Source organism: Rousettus aegyptiacus, unplaced genomic scaffold (assembly GCF_014176215.1).
Source record: "Rousettus aegyptiacus isolate mRouAeg1 unplaced genomic scaffold, mRouAeg1.p scaffold_m13_p_7, whole genome shotgun sequence".
NCBI classification, from domain to species: Eukaryota; Metazoa; Chordata; class Mammalia; order Chiroptera; family Pteropodidae; genus Rousettus; species Rousettus aegyptiacus.
The window spans coordinates 45,533,025-45,555,675 of NW_023416310.1; the positions used below are offsets into that span (position 1 = coordinate 45,533,025).

Sequence of the window (22,651 nt, forward strand, 5' to 3'; positions counted from 1 at the left end):
TAGGTCCCAAAACAAAGTTTTTAATATAGGGGCCAAGGACCAAGTTGACCAATGGCCAAGGGCCTTGGTTTTGGAAATGTTTCTACCAACTTGTCTTTAATATGGAGAAAACTCACAGGGCTGGGATAGGAGTGGGCTCCTGAACCCAAGGACTCCTGTATTGGACTTACCTATTCTTGGCCTCTTAAGAATTGAATTTGCCAAGTCCTATAGCCTCTCTGCTCCTGGGGCTAGGGGAGGAGTGGGCCAAATGGAGTCAGGGCTTCCTTTGCAGCTCTCATCTGGAGACTTACGGGAGTTTCAGGTTCCACGGTCTACCTGACTTTCATTGCTCCTTTTAGCAGAACCTTACCGGTCCTTCAGCCATGGTGATGGTAACAATGAGCTGATCACAATGGGGATGGTGCTGATGACAACTGCTCCAGTGCCATCTAATAGAACTTTCTGTGGCGATGGAAATTGTTTATATTTATGTTGTCCAATACAGAAGTCACAAGCCACTTAGAGGGATTGAGTATTCGAAATATAGTAGTGAGACTGAGAAACTGAATTTTAATGAATTAAATGAATTCATTTAAATAGCCCTGCCTGTCTGGTGGCTCTCGTCTTGAACAGCAACAGCTCTATATGCATTATGGTCACTCGGTCCTCATTACAATCCTATGAGTACTAGCATCCCTATTTTATACAGAAAAAAACTGAGGCTTAACAGGGCTAAGTCACCTGTAGATGAAAAGACGCAGGTCCATCTGACCTCCGGATCTTTTACTGCTGCATTATCTTGCCTGGTACATGACCCTCAGTATCTGCTTCTCGTGGGGGAAAAGAGGGAATGAGGACATGTACTTTCTCCAGACATGTGGATGGTGGTGATGTCATAACTTCTTAACTCCAGGGCCCTACCACCTGCCCTGCTGGTTGTTGAGGTGAGAGTAGACCTACATTAAGTAGCTCAAGCTCCAACAAGCAAACCTGTCTATCCTAATCTCTTGGGAGGTGTGTTTCTGGTCATGCAGGCAGCCCGCTGGTGCACCGACAGCGGTCCCTTCTCTCTGATTTGACTCTGTTCAGACCCCATCGGAATGTCCTGTGGCCAGGGCCATGTGGAATGTTTTCCTTGGCCGGCAGTAATTTGTTTTCACACTTTGCTGTGGGAAAGTTAAGTCAGAGTTCAGTCACGGAGGAGCATTTTGGACAGGTGAGAAACTTCAAACTAGTTGCCACTGGCTGCTGACACTGGAACCTCTAAAACTTGTTGCTTGGGTGGCTTTCTTCAACTGTTTTCTTTTGTTTGAAGGCTTCTGCAGGCAGCAGACCAGTAATGTGGAATCTGCCTCGGGGAAAACATGGTGTGCTAAGCTTGCATTTCTATGGCTTTACTGTCTTTGGAAATTCTTTTCCCATTTGTTTCCTGGTATAGCTGAGTACTAGCAGCGTTTTATTGAAGGGAGACATAAAATACAAGCTAGGGTTCGTCTGTGGCATAAATGTTTAAGGACAGTTTTTACTACCTTTGGCTATCTCTGACTAGTTATCTGTTTTAACTTTTTTTCCTTGACCTCATTTTTTAGTGTGAGATGTCATTTTAGGTTCTCTGGAAACCTAAAGACTATTGTTCTTATGGAGAACGAAGCTTAAAGATAACCGTATTTTAGAAAGAGCTCTCCTTTTTGATACTATAATCTAGGGTCACTGTGGGGCTTCTTTATGAGGCTGTGACAGACAAGGCCTTACCTCAGCTATATCAGTTTTATTGGCCAGAATGTTTGTGTCAGCTCCCCAAAGCTGGGCAGGTCTTAAAAGCGGGGACAGAATGTTCTGCTTTCTTTGCACAGACTTTCTGGTCTAGTGGGAATTAATTAGAACGTTCTTCTAGGTACTGTAAATGCAGCACGTATAAGGTATGGTCCTGTCCTCACTACACTTATAAGCTCATGGAGCAGCAGACGTGAGCAAAGTGGGCTGGTGTAAGCAGAACAGAGGAGGCAGCGGGATGACCGGGGACCAATATTGGCTTCAGTGTTGGAGAGCAGTGGGGAGAGGTGGAAACGAGCGGGCACGCTCTGTGTTCAAGAGAAGGTGGGCCTCTGCGTGGAGATGTGAAACCTGACGCCCAAAATGCTGACTACTAATTCACCACCCAAGAACAAAGCGGGTTTTCATTTACCACCACACAAGACATGTCTGTGGGCCAATGCCACCAAGATCCAGCGGGGAAACAGAGGTACAGAGGTGGTAATTGCTTGCATGGCCGTGCTTCCCCACAGATGGTTGGCTTTGTCTTGACTATGTCCATAGATCCTGGACTGGCCTCATGGGAAGGACTCCTTTAAGTCTTCGGTCAGGGCAATGAGCTTGGCAATGACCCTGACCTTCTCTGGAGGAAGGTTTACCTCCAGGGCAAAGTTGCCAATACCTTTCCTGGAAACCAAAGAGCTTAGTGATTTGAGATGAACTTTGTGAGGTTGAAGTAGTGTGCCCTCTGGGGCAGTTGCTGAGAAGGGATTTGGGGGTTGGAATTGATTGGACTGAATCTCAGCTCTGCCATTTACTAGCTCTGGGACTCTGGGCAAGTTGCTTAACTTCTCTGAGCTCGCTTCATTTTCTCATTTACATAATAAGAGCAAGAATCCCTACTTGAGAGGGGAGCTGGAGCTGTGAGGACTCTGAGCCACATTATGTGTGGCATTGGGGGCTGTGACTGGCTCATAGCGACAGCTTTTATTGAGAGATTATTTCAAATAGTAATATTTATAATGAGAATGGAGGCGAGATCACCAGTCATCCTGATTATCGAAATGTAATGGTGTGTATATGTGATGGTCATATGTCTCTCCGAGCCAAATATCTCTCTGGTCAAGTGTCTCTCTGAGGGGGGACTCAGCCACTGACGAGGTTATTGCTTTGGCTCATCTGCTGACCCAGGCTGGAGGATGCCAGCTCTCAGAAAGTTCGCACCAGTCCCTGATCTGGTGGGGAGGTCCCCTGAGTAGAAAGATGTGAGCTTTGGACACAATTTATCAGAACTCGGCAAAGACTTGTCATCTCTCTTCAAAGAGCATGGCTAGCGGCAGCCTTCTGAAGTCCCAGCCCTGGACACTGCTGGAGGGAAGACTGCCTTCTGCCTGCTGTACTGGGAGCTTTCCTGATATCTGGGCTGAGGCAATACTTCCATCAGGGCCAGTGTTTTTCTACAGTGACCCAGCTACTAGCAAAAACAACCCATCAGCCCCCCAGGGGCCCCTATGTGTATTTTAACAAGAATGATAATCATGAATAATGACTATTATTGTTGTGCTTTATATTTATGGGGTGAAGAGTGCTCTTAGCTCTGCAGAGGCGACTTGGGACCTTCACACAGTCCTTCCCCAAGGAGGAAGGTGGCCAGTGTGCCTCCCCAATTGAGGCTCGGAGGTGCCCCAAGGGGCCTGCTCAGGCTCACACAGCCACATATCAGGAAGAAGAAAGCCCTACCCACTACTGCCTCTGCCAGAGGGCCTCTTGGTTCTCAGTCTCTCCTGGGCTCCTGCCTTCGATATTCTTAAACATTATGGTTAAGGGCTCAGTTGCAGGAGCCAGTCTGGATTTGAATGTAAACTCTGCTATGTAACCTGGGTATGACCTCTCTGCGCCTGCTTCATGGGGTCATTATGAAGATTATGAGTTAACATATGGACCATGCTTTGAGCAGTGACTAACATGAAACAAAAGCTCAATAAATGCTAGTTTTTATTAATGGCGTTATTTATTGGTACTATTAGGTTGGACTACATGAAGTTGCTGACTTTCAATCAGTTTTGACCCATTGAACGGCAACTTCATATAGATGGGTGGTTCTTAGTGGGGGAAGGGGGTGATTTTGCTACACCCCATGGGACATCTGGCAATGTCTGGAGACACTTTTTTTTTTTTATTATGACTGTGGGTGGTAGTGCTACTGGCATCTGGTGGATTGAGGCCAGAGGTGCTGCTAACACCCTTCAGAGCCCAGGACGGCTCCAACAACAAAGAATTATCTAGCCGCAAATGTCAATAGTGCCAGTGTTAAGTATAGGGCCACCTAATAGCTTTTTACTATGAACAGATTAATTTTCTTAAACATTCCTTTATAAAACCAACATGGCTCCCACTGCCTACAGAATAAAGGCTCACTTTCAACAAAAGCTCTGGCCTCTTTTGATTCCGATCTCATCCCCTCCCGGCCATAGCTGCACTGACCTGTAACAGCACATCCCCGACACTCCAGGCCCAGAGTAACCTCTCTGCTCTCCCCACCAGCCAAACCACAACACCTATTCCCAGAAGCTTTCCTCAGGGGCTTTTCTTCCCCAGTCTGGCTGACCATGGCTGGTGGCTCTTGACTAATGTGACCCCTGGGTCTCACTCCTGCAGATTCTGATTCAGGGGGTCAGGGTGGGGCTCAGTTACACTTTCAGAAGCCATAGGGGCTCATGCTCGGTCTGGTGTGGAAACCACTTTGCCCTGGCATGCATGCTTATTTCTGGGCTGTTCCTTGTTTTGTTATCACTATGTACACTAACTCTTTGTATGCACTTCCAGCTTTTTATTAGCTGCACGTAAAAATGCTACAGGGTAGAGACCTCATCTTAGAGACTCCGGCTACTCTAACGATCCAATTCAGTGCCTTGCCCTCCAGAAATTTTAAGTATTAAACTTGAATTCAAGAATTAAACTCGAATCCCAGAATTTTCAGACTTTGCTGGACCCAAGAGTCACCTGAGGTGCTTGTTAAAAACCCCCAGGCTCCAGGCCCCTGCAGTTTTGCCTCAGTGACTCTGGGCAGGGGCCCTGGGACCTGGACTTTCCACTAGCTGAGTGTCAAGCAGGTATCCCTCAGCCTGCTGTTCCGATCCTCCAACATGTCAGCTTCCAGGAGTCTCAGGGGCTTACCTTGTGGAGGTAAATGCTCTTCAATTGGTTGCTGAGCCACCCCCAGCCCCAGAAACCCCCGGACACCATGGGACACTTACACACATGCTGGCTTGTCCTCCTGCACCAAAAACCTGCAGGTTCCATGGAAGCAAAACTGACTGTGGGAATCCGGGCAGTCATTAAAATAAGACACCACAGCTGCGGCCATGGGCGGGTCTGTAGGGAGAGAAAAGACATTTGGCTCTGATCCACGGCACAGGAGAACACGCCTGCTGGCTCCCACCGGTCAGGAGGAGCGAAGCCCTGATGGCTGGATTTCTGGTCCCTCCTAGCATCCCCTCCATAGTGCTCACTCACTTTCTACCAGAGACTCCTGCATTGGGTGCTTTCCAGCAGGACTTTATTTATTTATTTACCTTCGTAGAAAACAAAACCACCTCTGCAAAAGATTCCCTGTGAGTCAGAGATACCAGAGCAATTCTACTATTTAAAGCCTACTACTCCAAAGTGACCTAATTTTGCTTTTGCAAAGTGAGAGCGACCATTTTTTAAAGATAGCCTTCACAAAAATCTGTTCTAAATGCAAGAAACCAGAAAAGAAGTACAAAAGAGTACTAGGTAGCCATGAAACCGACATTGAGGAGGAACGAGTAATGATGCAAGAAGATGCTCATGATGTTATTGCATGTGAAATAGGTACGTTTCCAGCACGATCTGGGTAGTATGATGCTACTCAAATGAACAAACAGAAATTTGGATACAAAGAAGTCTAAAGGACATACATGAATATATCATGGATCTCAGGATATACATGAAAATGGTAGCAGGGCTTCTCTGGGGTGGGCATGGCATGACCACGTCGTGAAGATGACTTAAGGCACAGGAGTCCACCTGGGGCAGCGCAGACAGTACTGGGAAAGCTCCAAGGGGGAGGGAAAGAGAACGGAGCCGGTGGGCAGAGAGGAGTCCTACTTACAGTCCTGACACCTATAACTCTAAAGAGCCAGGGGTGTCAGCAAACTACTCAGGGTTTTTCTTCCTTGGCTTTCAGACAGGCATAGAAAAGGCCAGCTGGGATCACTGTAAGGAACAACACACAAACAGGCCCGCTGACCAGTGCAAAAGGCATCACTGTGAATTTTTTAAATTAGACTCCAATAGCCTCGTTTTGTCCAAATAACACTTGAGACACAGTAGGTAGCTATTTCAAGATAGTACGACAGATACAGTTTCTATTGCTTCTTTCCAGAGGTTTTCTTATGTTTGTTTTGGGTATTTGGGGAGTGGGTCTTTCTCAATTATCTTTTGGGAAAAAAGTTTTTGGAGTTCTTACTTTTTTAGAAAAGGCAGACCGTTTCATATTGTGGGGTTCTATCTAGACCACCAACGAATATTAAACTCATATTGCTGCCTCTATTCCTGAATTACTTCTAGAAGTGTCATAAGTTTGGAAATCTCATAATCCTAGTTGAAAAAGCAGAGCTAAAAATACAACAAAATCTTTGACGCAGAAGGCAAGAGAGCACTTAGTGGCTATGACCATGGACTTCGGAGGCAGACAGACATGGGTTTGAAGCCTCCCTTTGCCACCTGGAGGAAGTACTTGAGCTTTTCCAGCCTGCTTCCACCTCTGCAAGACAGGAAATCTATCTGCCTCATGGGTGGCTCTGAGGCTGTCTAAGGCAAAGCTTGATCAGTACTGTCCTCAACAAACTGCTTCTTACATTTCACTCAGCTGTCAGTGTTGCTGTTACTATCATGGATAATCCAAGATGCTAACAAATTCTCACAAATGATAAGACCATCATAGTACATAATCTTCCTCTCTCTCTGTAAGTTCAGTGTAGTATGACTAAAAGTCCAAGTGTTTCCTTTAGCCCTTAATAGCGACTTTCACATGTGGTGACCAACAGGAAGCCCAAAGCCAGGTGGAGATGCCCACGTAGGGCTGCCGGCCAGTCAGCCTTCCTCCTGGTGACAGTGTATCCCTATCTGGCAGCAGCTTCCAAGACATGGGGTCCAACTGCCTTGGTTGATTAGTTACCTGTGAGTCCCAGGTCTGGATGGTTACTGAACGGGCTCGGTTATTTATTCACTGACCGTGGACATTGGAAGGGTCTGCTGTAATTCACATAACTGGCTCCTCTGTGCTCACTGAAGTTGTCAAGGAGTGAACGTGGTAAGATGAAGGGGCTGGAGACTAGTGGATCTAATTTGATTTAGACGTTGAAAAAGGCTTTTGATAAGCTCCACAAAAGGCTATTTAGACAACCACCTCCAAGCAGCTAGAGGGAGTACCTTGTCAGGGCTTGGAGCAGGGCTCCTTAAAGTGTGGTCTGTGGACCAGCAGCTTCACATCTCTGGAAGCTTGTTAGGAAGCCAATTTCATGGGCCTCACACCAGACCTAGTGAATTAGGATCTTTGGGGTGGGGCCCGGAAATCTGTGTGACGTGCTTTCCAGGCAATTTTTAAAAAGTCAGTTTTATTGAGATAGATTTCATATACAGTACCGTTGGCCCTCCAGACAGTTCGCTAATTTTTGAGATACCGGCTTATAATACATAGGAAACAAAAGGTAGAGACAAAAGTCCCAGAGGGATCCCTTTTGAAGCTGATCATTTTCTAGCTCTTCAAATTCCTGTGTGATATTAAAGTCTGAAATATGTTGAGGTTCTTTCATGGTAGCTGAGTCAGGTCAACAGCAATACACTGACAGGAAAACTCTGGGATCCGTCTCTTGTGAACACTATTATACAAGACCGGTGAGGAGTAGACTCAATGTCATGGTCTCATATATTTATAGATATTTTGCCTCTTCTCATAAACGACTTGAAGAGGCTTTATAGAAACAGGTACCATAAAAAGAGGATTCAAATGGAAAAGACATGAGTGTGTGTGTAAGGGGGAGATGGGTGGGGAGGGAGAAGAGACATGCACAAACAGGAAGTGATAAAGGAAAGGAGGGAGAGGGACAGACACACAGAAGGAGAGAGAAAGGGAGATGGAGAGAGAGAGGCAGAGAAGGGGAGGGGGAGGTGAGAAGATGAAACACAGAGACAGAGACAGGCAACGAGAGAGGGATGGAGAGATCTGGGCAGAGGAAAATAAAGGTAGGGATAGAAAAGAACAAAGAAGTCAGGTATCAGGTTATAAACAAAGACATGCATCAGAAAGTCACGTGTGTGTACTGAAGCTGAGTGGCAAATCCAGCTCTACGCTCCCTTGCAGTCTAAGCAAGAATGCGCACAGTTCATCAGATAGGCTCTTAAAGGTGTTTGTCTCAGAAACCCGCAAAGAAAACCCGCACTGCAGGCACGGTCAGGCCAGACAGGCAAGACCATTCCTACTGATGTTCCCAGGAGCTTCACCAAGGTCCAGGAGGAGAGGGACTCTGGGGAAGGCTGGGGAGGGGAGAAGAGGAGTCACCCCTTTCTGAGTGTGCACTGTGTGCCAGGTGCTATTCTGATAGCACCTCACAAATCCAGGCAGAGTAGGTGGTCACAACAGGTGGAGGATTTGCTCAGTAACTTAGTTAAAAGTGACCTTTACAAGAAAACCTCCAAATTCTCAGCATCTTCCCAGAGAATGAGTCTTTCAGCCTCTCTGTCTCTTTTCCCCTCCCGACTCTCTCTATTCTTTATCTTCTTCCACTCTTTCCCTTCCCCCTCTTATTTTTTTTTTTCTTTCTGAAAACTTAAGAAAATATCAAGTGAAGGAAGGAAGAGCCTAGACATTTGAAATGGGGGAAAGAAAGAAACCTCACTTAGAAAAGGAAGGCAGTGAAGATCAACTGGGAAACTCCAAGGAGGCCCCTAAGAAGTCCAAGCAGAGGGAAGAGGGCCGGCCCTACTTGCCAGGGCTCTAGACCCTGCACTCATCTCCTCCAGGCACTGACTCTGATAAGCACATGGGGCTGATTGGAAAATCACACGTTCCAGTTTTAAGAACAGGCCTCATATGGAGCCCATTGGCTGCTGGAGTTGCAGAGCTGCTCAGTTCCTGTGGCTCTGACATTTTACGAGAGTCCTCTCCAACATGTTAACCAAATGCACATCTTGCAGACACGCCACTGTTCTCCAGGGAAGCTGTAAACGCTCTGCCCAGAGACCACAGACCCCCTAATAGGGCCTGGAGCCCAGCTTTACTCATGGGGAAGAGGGTCTGGAATGGCGACTGAGGGGCATGGAAGTCATGGATTCAATTCACAGGAGGGGCCTCTCCAGTTCAGAAGGGCCAGGGAGGTGGCTATCTGGGCAGCTACTTCCGACAGCCTTGCTCTCTGGGGAGCAGCATCCACACCGCCAAGTACAGTCACCCCCTTTTAAAAGCAGCCCTAATTGTACTTTTTGCTGGGCTGATGGATGGGAGCCAGCAGAGGCCTCGGCTCCTCACTCTCTCCACCAAATGCCAGAAATTGCGAACACGACCGCCTGTTACGAAGCTTACATCATTTATAGCCATTTTATTACTTCCTCAAATATCATGGCTAACAATTTAATAATGACGCCTGGCTTTTTAGTAGAAACTTGCAGCCAAGGTTTTTGACCTGGGACTAAATGTTTTCTCTTTAGACACTACAATGGCAAAGCCAACTAATGCTTCTGGAATGTCTAGGAGAAAAGGCAGCGGATTAGTCTAACAAAGATGGAAGTCCAGCCCCTGGTGGCCCTCGGGAGCATATATATCTGGTATTTGCACTCTGATGCTCCCAGATGCCACAGCCTCCATTCTACCGCAGGGCCAGGCTAGAGTCACACATGGTTCTGGGCTCAGTTCAGGATGGGGAAAGGTGGCTGCAGGCCATCAGTGGCCCATCTTACAAGGATGGAACTCCAAGCTCATATGTGACAATACACGAATTTCCACAATCAGCCAGCATGAGAAGGAAAGGCTGGTACAGAGGCTTATACCTAGGGTAGTGGAAGTGCTAAGCCAGGGTTTAGAGGAATTGATGGTATAGAAGACAGGTACACCTCTCCAGACAGAGATTGGTGAGCAAAAGCCCTGGTCCCTAGGCATCTGAGGAGTGACAATAAGAACTCTAAGATGTTCTAAAAGTGATCCTGAAGGGAAAGAGCATTATACCACAGAGGAAGGTCCGTCAATTTAGCTAATCAATAAGAGCATTCCCGAGGCCCTGTGAGTGGGCAGAGGCAAGGAGGCAGTTTTCAACAGGCAATGGAAGTTGACAGAGTACAGAAAAGTCATCCCAGAAATTCATCCTCTTCTCAAGGGGTACTGACTGATGTCGGGAACGCAGTCTTACTGTTTTGGGGATGTGTGTGGTAGTAGGATAAGATAAATGTAACCACTCAACTCATTCGCTATTAAAACCAAGAACGGTGAATAAAAAGCAATTTGAGAAGTTTGGCTTCACAGTACCATCATTTAAGAGGGAAGGGATGTTTATTTTAGTTAAACAATGAAAGAGAAGAGTAACTTAAAGTAGTACTGTAATTCCTCCTGCCACCCTACCTGATGGGCTGGGGTGAGGAAGCTCGTACCATTTTAGTCACTACCATCTTCTACCCCAAGGTTTTCAATTTCCTGAGGGCAACTGCTGTACTTTAAAGATATATATTTTTCCTATAACTTGATACTTATACATGGAGTTACTAACTCTTCAGCAATCTTTTCCAACACTGGCTAATTTTGACCCTATTTGTCTTTTACTTTTCCCTGATCTTAAACTGGCTTTAGACTCTACCAACCCCTCCATCCCCACTTAAGGGCATTATCTCACTAAAATTCTAACCACCCTGTAGGGTGAACATTACCAGTCTCTATTTTTTTTAAATGAGGAAACAAAACCAAAGCTTAAATAACCTTGCCAACAAATACAGAGCTACAAGGTACTAAAAGTGGGATTTTTTTCTCAGTTCTTTGATTTTAAGAGAATAAAGAGCTATAGAAAATTAAGACACTGTTCGAGTCCAGAAAGACAAGTGATAGGAAAGCACATAATCAAAGTCTACAAATCATGTGGCAGTGAGGAAGGGGAACACTTATTAGACAGCTTCTGATAATCAAAGTGGCATTTTTAGGAAAAACGAGGAAGTATTACTTTATTTGGGAGAGCAGTAGGGAACTATACGTATGGAACTTATTATTCCCATGAAGGAGCAATGGCTGAAAAATAGAGATGACAAAGAGATTTCTACATGTCTGCAGATGATGGTTAATTGAGGAGTAGCTGGAACCTGGGTAGGGGCTGGTTCACAGCATGGTGCTCGGCCACCACACAAAGTCCACCCCAGCAGAGTCCCACCCTATGGACTACATGGCACTCATGCCAAAGAGACTGGGAGCCTCTGGCTCACAGCAGAGCTAAAACGGACTCCTGAATTGCTTTTGCAACCTTAAAATGAGATACTGAGGGAACCTCAGGGAACATCTGAGTTAATTTAATTCCCTCTGGTCATTTCTCTTTGGATAATCGGAAGGAGAATCAGAAGTTAGAGAACCAAGTTGAAAGAAGCAGACAACATATCTTCTACTTTCCTACCAAGGCATTGGGTATTAATGACAGTGTGTGTGTGTGTGTGTGTGTGTGTGTGTGTGTGAGAGAGAGAGAGAGAGAGAGAGAGAGAGAGAGAGAGAGAGAGAGAGAGGATAACATGAACATAGAAGTACTTTACTAGGTTCTTATTCTATCTAAGGTACATGGGCTCAATGTGGATTTTCTGAGGTTGGGCTATGATGATGTTGATGATGATCATGACACGATTATAATTAATAGTAGAATCGTCTGCTAACTGCAAGCATATGCCCAGAATTTTGCACAGAGAATTTCACTTAATCCTCAAAAAAATCCCAGTCTTATAGATCAGGAACTTGAAGCTGAGGGAGGTTTAGGCTGTTCAATGTTGCAAAGTTAGTAGATGGCAGAGCTGAAACCAGAACTCATCATTGGCTGTCTCTAAAGCTCTGACTCTTTCTAATATACTACATCGTCACTTCAGAGTGTGTGTGTATGTGTGTGAATATTAATGTAAATGAATGAGGTGAGGGTTAAGAAATCCTTATGGGCACCTGCCACAGTTAAGACAACTCTTAATTTGAAGAGTAAACAAATTAGAAATTACCATGAAATTCTCAGGACTCCTAGAATTAAAAGAGCTAAAATTCCCATGGCAAAAATGTCTAATTAGCAAAGAGACTTTATGAATCTAGAATAAAATCTCAGTGAAATCATGTGAAGTTTGCACTAAAACCAGAGCCTGGGTGTATTTATCCAAAGATGCACAGCATACCTATTTCGACTTGGCCCCTTAGCTGTACCCAGCTTTCACCAGGAAATGACCTCCTCCCCCAAAGGGCATGAGGGAGGGAGAGGCATGTGTGAGATGCCCCAAGGAGCCCCCACACTGCATTCTAGACCCACCACGGGGTTAAAATGAGATGGACATAGCAGGGCAATGCAGCAGACACAGATGATTACCTCCTCTCCCCTGCGCTCCTCCTGTCCTCACAAACCCATTCTCCAGGCCCCAGGTTGCTCCTTCTTTCCCTGCCTTGCTCTTAGTAATTTTAAGCAAAAAACCAATTAAGAAAATTGCAGGTCAGGATTTTGCTTTGAAGACTGAAAGCCAAATCTCCCCTCTTTTTTACTATTTAATGATTTGATTTCAAAGAGACAGAGCATTTCTTTCTTTCCTATCTTCAAACCAGAAGGCCCCTTATTCTAATTACATCCTCTTGGGTGTCAACCAGCATTTTGAAAATAATTCACTTCAAATTTCCATTTGCAAAGTAAACAAGGATATCTATGGCTCTCATCAGCCAGTTCCGAACCAGAATGTGAACTACAGCCAAGTTCTGCAGGATGGGGAATTCTGTTTTGGCTTTGTAGGAGGAACAGCCCCGTTTGAGCCCAGGGCTACTCAGCTTTGCAGACTGTGTGTGTCTCTTTTCTCTTTATTAATGTCAAAATTGTTAGGCAAAGTGGTTGGCAGGAAACCCTCAATATACCCTTAGGAAGAAAAGCTTCCTCTTGTTGAGTCTTTGAACCATAATCCCTTCAAACCGTCTACACTAAGTACATGTAAGCACTACTGTGATGATAGTTTTTCTGGAACATTCTATGCCCTCAGAACTTTTTTTTATTTACGGTCTGCAGGTGCAGTCTGGGTGGATAAAGGATACTCTTCAACTTAAGTGAGAAAACTGAGGCATTCCGAAGTAAATTTATGGCAAAATTCAACAGCCTTAAAAACATCGATGTGAATTTTGTGGCCGGAATTTTGTCCTATGACAAAAATGGGACTCTTTTTTTTTTTTTTTCATCTAAGTTTCATAGCGATGATCTTTGGTTGCCCTTAGATAAAAGTCCTTCAATCAAGATTCTCTTCCAGAGGAAATACACTGAGATATTGAGTGTGGTAGGGTTGTAGGCAATCATTTCCTCTTTCATAATTTTACAAATTTTATAAAATGAACATTTTAGAGTTTGAAAATAAACATTACTTAAAATTAAAACCCCATAACATTCTAAACATAACTAAAGTTTAAATAATTTTTATTTTTAATTGTTTTATTCACAAATAGAACTATATCATATAAGACTGGCCTTTTAGGAATCTAGGTTTAAATCTGCATAAGTTAAATCATGTTACTGTCTTGTCTTTGTTGTAACCATGACGGTGCAAGAAATTACTGGCCATATGAAAAGACTCATAAGGACATTCTTGAGGAATTTCAATGACTGTTTCTATGCCTAAGAAATGGGAGAAGATATTGGATAATCTCTAATTTGCGTCTTCCAGACTGAAGCTGACACTGTATCTGTGAAACGACAGCAGGGAGCTATAAGAAGCAGCTGCAAGGAGATAAAAAAATATGGTAACCAATTTTAAATTCACAGTGGACCAACGAGCAACAGATTGGATATTACAGTAAATCAAATCAGTGAAATAAAAAAAAAAAAAAAAGACCTGGCAAATTTCTCCCAGAACTCAGAAGGACACAAAGACAAAAATAATGAGAAAAAAGAAGTCTGAAAAACAAAACTAAATGATCCAAATACAGATAACAATACTTCCAAAAGAAGAAAAGAAAGCAAACTAAGGTTGACATCTATGAAATATTTCTCTTACCAATGAAATAATTAAAGAGAACTTTCTGAAGCTGAAAAGATTTGTTCTTAAGATTGAAAGTATTAACTTTCAATGTAACTTGATTTTCATTACAAAGAAAAAAATCTTGCAAGCATTCAGGTGAAAATAAAAACAGGCTACTTGCAAAGGAATACAGTGAAGCTACCTTTAGGTTTCTCAACAACTACAAGGCAGAAGTCTATGGTGGGAGGTCTAGGATAATGATCTGCTTTGTCAAGTATGATTGATGGGGAGTTAAGGTAGGTTCCACCAGAGACTGTGTGGCCCTGTGAAATGTTTTGATAAAGATAGAAAAGAAAAAGTTTAAACATACTGGCTTTCAGTAGCTGAGACATCTGTTTGGTAGAAGCAGAAGACAGAGCAAGTACAGCACAGGATTTCATCTTTGGGTTAGAAGGATTGTTTTCCCCTTCCCTTTTTGCCAGACACCACACCATGTCAGGAATAAGAGCTGACTGAGTTCATCACTCAGTGTGGCCCTGCTTGCCATCTTTTCCTGGGATGTCGGTAGAACCCAGGTAGGCCTCCCCTGTCCCACTGCCACATGCATGGCCTGCCCTCACCCCCACACCCTGGCCTTCCAAGGTTAGGCTGTCAATATGTTCCTGCTTATGACAATCCGGGCACTGAGGGGTGATTGCTGCACTGCGGCAGAATGGATCCCATCTGTACACTCAGTGGCAGAAATTCTTCAGAGCTCCTAGTACTGATGTAAGATTAGCAATAGTTCCATATTCCACTGATCACTGATTTCAATGAATGTCCAAGGGCAGATGGCAGAAAGGATTGAAAGTGGCATGTTCAAGTCTCCCTTCATGGTTCCAGAAAAATCCCATTTTCCTATAGACATTCTATATTATGTGTACGCAGGGTGACAACATAACAATATCTCACCACTTCCACCATCCGTATAAAACGTCTCCTGGATGCTATTTTAAACATGAGCGCATTCTCACTTCTCCCCATGGGGATCCCCAACGAGAGTCAGCAGTTTTTCTTGCATGCTCGAAGAGCAGCCTGGTTTCCCTGGCGGATGTCTGAGTCTTACCTGGCAATACTCCCCAGGGCTGCATCCTCATCCGTCTCTCCACAGTATGCTGAGATTCCCAAACAGAAAACTCAGTGCCCACATTCCTGCCCCTTCCACGATCTAAAGGCTTTGCCTAGTAAAAAGTTAGGAATTCCTGGTTTAAACCCCACAGGCTAAGTGTAAAGCAACCACATCAGAACTTTGTTCTTAAAAGGAGAGTATTAGAGGATTCCCAAAGCACCAAGGTCATTCTATCTCTTAATAGTTTCTCTATAAGCCATACTGGTTCAGGAACAAAGACCTTATATTTTGATGAAACATTGCTTTTCCATCAAAAGTAAAATAGTATAAATGAAGCCCTAAAGAAATCTCTGCCTATTAGTTTGAATTCTGTCTTTGGAAGCCACATAGAATAAGTCTCCTTCTTCTATACAACAGCCCTTTCATGCATCTTTATTCAGCCACCAAATCTGGGTCTCTGTGGAGAGAACCTTCCTTTAACAGCCAGCCTACAAGATAGAGCCCAGAGACCCCCACCTTCTAGTATCTGTGGCCTTGTAAAGTCTCCTCCCACATAGTCTCAGGTTGGTCTGTGTGACTGATAGAATATGGACGATATGTGACTTCAGAGGCTAGGTGTCAAAAGGCACAGTAACTTCTGCCTTGCTTGCTCCCTTTCTCTCAGATTACTGACTGGGGGAAGCTAGCCATCAGATCATCGGGACACTCAATGGAGAGGTCCATGTGGCAAGATGCTGAGGCCTTTAGCCCAAATTTATGTGAGTGAGCCATTATCTGGCCCCCAGTCAAGCCTTCAGATAACACTGCAGCCCCGGTTGACATCCTGACAGCAATCTCTATGACAGACCCTGAACCAGTACCTCTCAGCCGAACTCCTTCTCGAATAATTCCTGACTCAGAACCTATGTGAGATAAATTCTTAATTTAAGCTGCTAAATTTTGGAGTAATTTGTTACATAGCAATAAATATACACTCCAATTTCCTATAAATGCTCTTTAAGCAAAAAAGTCTGCAAACTTTTTATCTTAGGACAGACTCTGACATATTTTTAGTGATTCTCTTAAAATAGTCCACTAGAGAGTAACAATGAAAACACCAATAACAAAGACATTTACCAAATACTTTAGGCGCTGGCCTCTGTGCTAAGAGTTTTACATGCACCATCTAAATTCTTGTAAAAGCCCCATGAATAGTTCTATTAATGTCCCCATTTGACAGATGAGGAATATGAGTTTAGAGAGGTGTAGGGCCTTGCCCAAAGGCATAGCACTAGAAAGAGACAGAAAGAAATCCAGAAATGAGTAGTGTGACCCCGGAGCCCACACTCTGAAGCTCTGGGCTATGGGAACAGAGTAGAGTAGGAATACCATCTCCCATGATCTGATTTCTACACTAATGTAACTTAATTCTCCATCAATTTTGCTGGCAGTCCTGGAGTGCTGTTGGGTTGTTTTAAACTTGTGGTCAACTAAGGCCTCTAGCTATTTTCCGTATAAACTGCTGGGAACTTTGGTCTTATATTCTTCCTAATTAAACCATTATTCTTAACCTAAATACTGTTAATGTATCATTATTCCATTTAATCTGGTTGGTTAGTTTTGACCCATCATTCTAGCTCAATACTTTCTCCCTACCTTTTGAGTCTTTGTTCTACCATCTGACACTTCAGCTATCATTCTGGGCTTTGCGTCACCTCTAAATTTGATTAATTTGCTTTATATGTCTATTTTTGATTTACTTATAAAATCCTCAAAAGGAAAGGAGGACAAATCTTGCTGAGACACTCTGCAGACCCTCCCCCAGGTCAATATGAATACATTAGTCAACATTTTCTGGGGATGCTCTGGTTAAAAACTTCTTGCCCATCCCAAAAGCTTATAGGTGGACCCTTGTAGGGTATGTCTGGGGATCCATTTATTTTAGGTCACTGTTATTGTTTCATCTCACTGACCAGCCCCGCTTTTAACTCACATTTTTCCATTATGTTTTACTGAATATTTTGATTTTGTAATGTGCCTTGCTGAAATCAAATTGTATTATCTTGATAGCATGCCCTGGCATCATTTCCTATAATGCTAAAAAGAAATAGTTAGTCTGCTGTGACTCATTTTGATGGATTTATTCGGGATCCCAAGTATTCACTCTCTATCTGCTGTAATAATTTGGTCTAGAGTTTTCTTGGGAGTATCATTAAGTTTTATCACTATTCTAAAGAATCTTTAGGTGTTTTTACTTAAAGTCAGTAAAATATTTGTCTTTTTCCATTTTTTTTACATTTGCTATTATTTCTTAAGAAATACCAACAAAAATGGAAAGAGTTTTGCCACAAGTTTTTTGTCTAATGAGTTGTAATTCATCTGCATGCTTGAAAATAAATTCATTTATGGCATTAGGTGGTCTTTTATTAGGACCATCATTTACTATTCCTCATTTACTATGTTCTACTTCCTCTAGTTTGAAGATCCTTCTTGATAGAAAATATAAAAGCAAAATTATAGTAATAGTCTTTTTTTTTGGTTCTTCACTAATGTTCGCCATCTGCTCCAAGGAATGGACTTATTCCTTCCTTTTTTACTTGTCTGTTTCTGAATATAGTTTTAAAAAGCCGTGTGTGTGTGTGTGTGTGTGTGTGTGTGTGTGTGTGTGTGGCCAATAGCCATGCAGGCAATCCTTAGTTGCTTCTGTCCTTCAGTTTTCCTGACATTCTCTAAACACCTGCCAGCCAGGAGGCACCAACATGCTTGTACACTCAACAAAGCGCCACTCGGTACTGTTGCCATACTTCTTGGGACATGTTTTCCTTCTGCTCTTCTCTGCACAGCTTATCAAACTGAATGCAAGAGAACTACCTCTGCAGATGCACTTGTGTCTTCTTTAAATTTTGTTCCTTGTCTTTCTCATGTACCCTCTGACTATAAACTCGGAACCATTACTAGCCTTTCAACCTCCCCAGGTCAGAGTCCTTTTCAGAATCCTACTCATGGGATCACATCTGATTTTTCTCTGAATTTTTGTAGATTCTGCTTTACTGAAGTTGAACTATGCCTACTGTTTTCTTCTCTCACTGTTACAAACTTTAAAATGACGCAATACAGATAACAACCTGTTATCCTTTCTGAGCAAGACTGCATTCAAAGATGCAAACTGAAAAAAAAAAAAAAAAGATGCAGGTGTCCCTGTCATCTTCTCTACCTTCTGAGTAGTAGGACAGCCAACAAGTATGTAAAGAATTTTTTAGTTGTTCAATTTGTGGCATGCTAAGATTCCCAGAAAATGTAACAATCTGACATTTGCTGTCAAACCACATTCTATCCTTATGACTACTTAGTAATCAGGATCCAGGCAATATTAAATACTTGGATAAACCATCTATCCATAGAATTGATCCATGATAATACTACTGTTGATATTCCCTCTTTTTCATCTTGAATCGAACATCCACATCTCTTTTTAACTTGTGCTCAGCAATTTGGGACTGCCAGCAATTTGAAGCTGCCTGACAAACATTTCTCTTCCTTTTAGCAGCACCCACATTTTTTTTGGAGAGGGGAATTACCTTTTCTACCATAGGTTTATGCTGGTTTACAGCCACAGTCATATGCCCTATCTTCCCTTAATCCTTTCTCCCTAGAATTTGAATCTTGAGAAGACAAAGATAAAACTAGAGGAGCTCATGCATGACAATGGTAGCATGTTCTGGGATGGATTCTGTAATTCTCATTTCCTGGCTCCTTGGAGCCACCTTGGTTACTGTTCATTTCCAAGTCTGATTCTCTGGCTTTCTTGCTGATTTTGTGGACTTCCAACTGCCTTCCAACAAGATTGGTTTTAAGTTAGCCAGAATTGAGTGCTGCAACCACAGAACTCTAGTTGATATACTCCAGAACAAGAACTATCCTTCCAGTGACTTATCCCAAAGATCTTCCTTCCTATCAAGTCTCCAATGCCCACAGCATCTTGGAATCCCCCATTCGACTCGTTGGACTCATCTATTTATTTCACTTTCTCAAAAACATTTCCCTAAGAAACCCAAAAGGCATAAACTGAATTAAAATTTCAAATTTAATTTATCCACTGCCCCCCAAGTGAGTTTAAAGTCTATAGTTACCCAAGGTCTTGAGTGTTGTTTATAATAATGCTGTGTTCTGTATCATTACTATTCTTTCTTAGCTCAATTTCTCCCTTCCTAAATTGATAAACATAACTTCATGGCCTCCTTTAATGGTTTGTGAAATTTAAAAATAAATTGAATATTGTAACTGAGAATTGCTAAATGCTGCTTAGTTTTCAAACTGCACTTGCCACTCTCTCCACAGCACCTGGCTTTACAGTTTAATTTGAGTCTTTATCTTTCTCTGCCCCAAATTTCTGTTTAAGGACATACCGATCAGCTGGGTGGCTCTTTTGCCAAACATGAACTTACTTCCCTGTCTTTACACGTTATAGTTCATCTCTTGCTTGAATCTTTATAGGCCGTGGTCATAGTTTTGTATAATGTTTACACAGGCAACAACTTCATCTGGATGGCTGTCTTTCTTGGCCATTCTCCATCAAATCTCAGAAGGATGACCAAGAAAAACCAGATACCTACTACATCAGGGTCGACACCATACCCTTCAACAGAAAGTCACAATTCACAGCCCTATTGCCTCCTCTTGGTATTGAGGACTGTTAGGATCGTCTACTCTCCCAGGTGTCAAGGTGATGCTATTTGAAATGCAAAAAGCTCACATAGCAAAGTCTCCTAAATAACGTGTTGAGAGTATATTTTTCCTAGCCTGCCAAGTCAGGAAATCATTGCTTTCTACTGCCCACTGGAGCAGATCTTTTCTTAACATACTTATTTTTGAGATAGTTCCTGCAAATGGAGGTCTATATTTTGCCTTCAGGCAACATAACAAAAATGCCTTTTGTAGGCCTAGACGGTGAAACGACAAACACTCAGTTCTAGTCCACTGAGGCACTTACAGGAAGGGGGACCCCGGAAGCAAGGGCAGGACACTTCATCTCCTTTGATCCTCTGTTTGGGTACCCCCAGGGTGCATTCCTCCTGGTGGTCCCAACCACAGGTGCCTATGCGGTCTCTCAAAAACATCTGACCAAATCTCATCCAGGTTCTTAAAACTGCACCCCCTGCCTTTTTTTCTTTTTTCTTTTCATTTTAATAACTTTTCAAATTACAAAAGCAACATATGTTCAAGGCAGAAAACTTGACAGAATAGAAAAACACAAAGAGAAAAAACGTAAGTCACCTGTAGGCCCATCACTCATTGATAACCACTGTTAACACTTTAGAGTACAGCCTTTATTCTGTGCCTCCACTCTGTCCCCAACAGGAATAAAATTATACTATCGTGAATGTTTCCGCAACTCAGTAAGTATCATAGTACAAGGTAATCTTCAATGGCTTAAGTTTCCTACTGATACATTTTCTTTCACCAATTTCTTCTTGTTGGACATTGTGACAGCTTCCCAACATCTCATTCTTGTAAATAATATAGAATTGAATATCTTTTTGTAGATCTCTGTTCATGCACATTTATGATTATTTTCCTGAGAGCAGAATTAGTGTGAAAAAAAATCATTTCTAACACTTCTGAGACATATTGTCAAGCTGCATTCTAGGATATTCGTAACAATTTACACTCTGGTATGAAGGAGATGAGTGTTTATTTACAACCTTCCAACACTGGGTATTATCTTTCCTTTCCTTCCGCCTATTTCATGGAGGTATGTGGGAATCTCACATTAATTTGCATTTCCTTGACTACTTCTGATGTTAAATATTTTTTTCACATGATTATGAGCATTTGTATTTCAACTTTGGTTAATTAGCTGTTTACATCATTTGTCCATTTTTCTACTAATGTTCTTTCCAATTTACTTGCAAGAGCTCTTTAAAATAATAGCTAATAACTATATATGTATATAATCAATAATCTGCGGTTTGTGTCTTCATTATGTTTATACAGAAGTTACACCTTAGCAGAGGTTAGAGGCCTTCCCTTTCTTAAGATTATATAAATATGTACCTATGTTCCCTTCCACTATTTTATTGATTACATTTAATTCTAAACCATTGATAATTTAGTGTATAGTGTGTACTTTATTGTTTCTAAACGGCCAACCAATTATCCCAATAGTTCATCATTGCCCTATTGATTTGAAATCGTATCTCTATCATACACTACGTACTTATTTTGTGTCTTATTTAGTTCCATTGAGGTTCTGTCTATTTCTATATCAGTGCAAACCATTTTATTTGTTACCTTGTAATATGGCTGAATATCTAACAGTAAAAATTTGCCATTCTCCCTTGTCCCCATTCCTCATTTTAAATAACATTTTTTTTTTCCAGGTGAACTTTAGAATTATTTACAAGTTCTCATCCCAATTTCTAATTTTTTTGAGGCTGTCATTATAAATTAACCTAGAGATAACTGGCGTATTTAAATATGAAGTTTTCCTAGTCACAAACATGTTATGTTTTCCTATTTATTCAAATCTCCTTTGTGTGACCTGTAGTAAAGTTCCATAGAACTCCTGTGCATGACAACCATTGCTGGACTTATTATTTATTGTAATGCCCTTGGCTTAGTGTTAACCATCCCTGATAGGATCTGCAAAGGCCTCCAGTCACACTAGCCTGCTGTAATAGCATGCACTGGAGGTTGCAAGGGCTGGAACTCCGAGTTGGCCCCTGGGTCCTAGTTGTGGCTAGGACACCTACTCTTGATGACTTTGGCCAAGTCACTCTCTTCCCTGGCTCTCAGTAAGATGTATTCCCTCCAGACTGCCAAAGTTCCTTTCATATTAAAATTCTCATTCTATCAAAAGTGAGATGGTAGATAGGAGAACCCTTGGAGGAGGATGGATCCCATAGGAAGTCATTAATGGTATGCTTAGGTGCTGAAGGAATAAAGAATTAAGAGATGATTGTTTAAAGGTAGTTAGTTTAATCTGCGAAAACTTGTTGGAGAAGTTGAGCTTGAATGTGGGATCTTGAAAGGCACAGCAAACATGTAGAATCAGTGCCCTAATGTGAAACGTATGTTAAAGGTGCTAAGGCATGGGCAGTAGGGAGGGTGGGGAGGGAGGAAGCAGATTAGTTATGATGTGACTGGAGGGTGAGAACTACGGTAGAGTCTCGTCTAGAGAGCAGCAATGCAGGGAAATGAAGTTTGAGCCAGTTTTTATGTATGTTTCTTTTAGCTCATTCTTGGGCAGCAGTTTTACAGAATCCACCCATTTTACACAGAGAGGGCCTAGAGCAGAAAGTACAGCCCAGTCCTAAGATTTTCTTGGTCCAAAGAGTCAAAGAATCTAGGTAAAGTAACTTAGGGATTTTGGCCTTGAGTCAGTCCTTTCCAGGAACTGAGAGGATGTGGAGAGCATAGAGCAAGATGATCTTTCCTGGCCCAGAATAAAAGGCATGGGCAGGAGCTGCCCCTTCATTCCACACCCAGGTCCCAGAGTGAAGCTCAGACAGGCCATGCACCCAGAGCTACGTCAGGGTAGCCAGGGCCCTGTCCACCCTCGTGTGCATATGCATCCTGATGCTCTGCACAGCCTTCCTCCCTCGGCAGGTG

General features: G+C 42.7%; 1 protein-coding gene across 1 annotated transcript in view; it reads right to left on the reverse strand.

The window, feature by feature from the left end:
• The window catches only part of TGFA (transforming growth factor alpha), a 92,101-nt gene that overhangs the window by 15,741 nt on the left and 53,709 nt on the right, over positions 1 to 22,651 (reverse strand). The window contains exon 3 of the mRNA XM_016161387.2: positions 4,992 to 5,109. Coding sequence (XP_016016873.1) covers positions 4,992 to 5,109 — 118 coding nt within the window. The remainder of the gene's footprint in view (positions 1 to 4,991; positions 5,110 to 22,651) is intronic.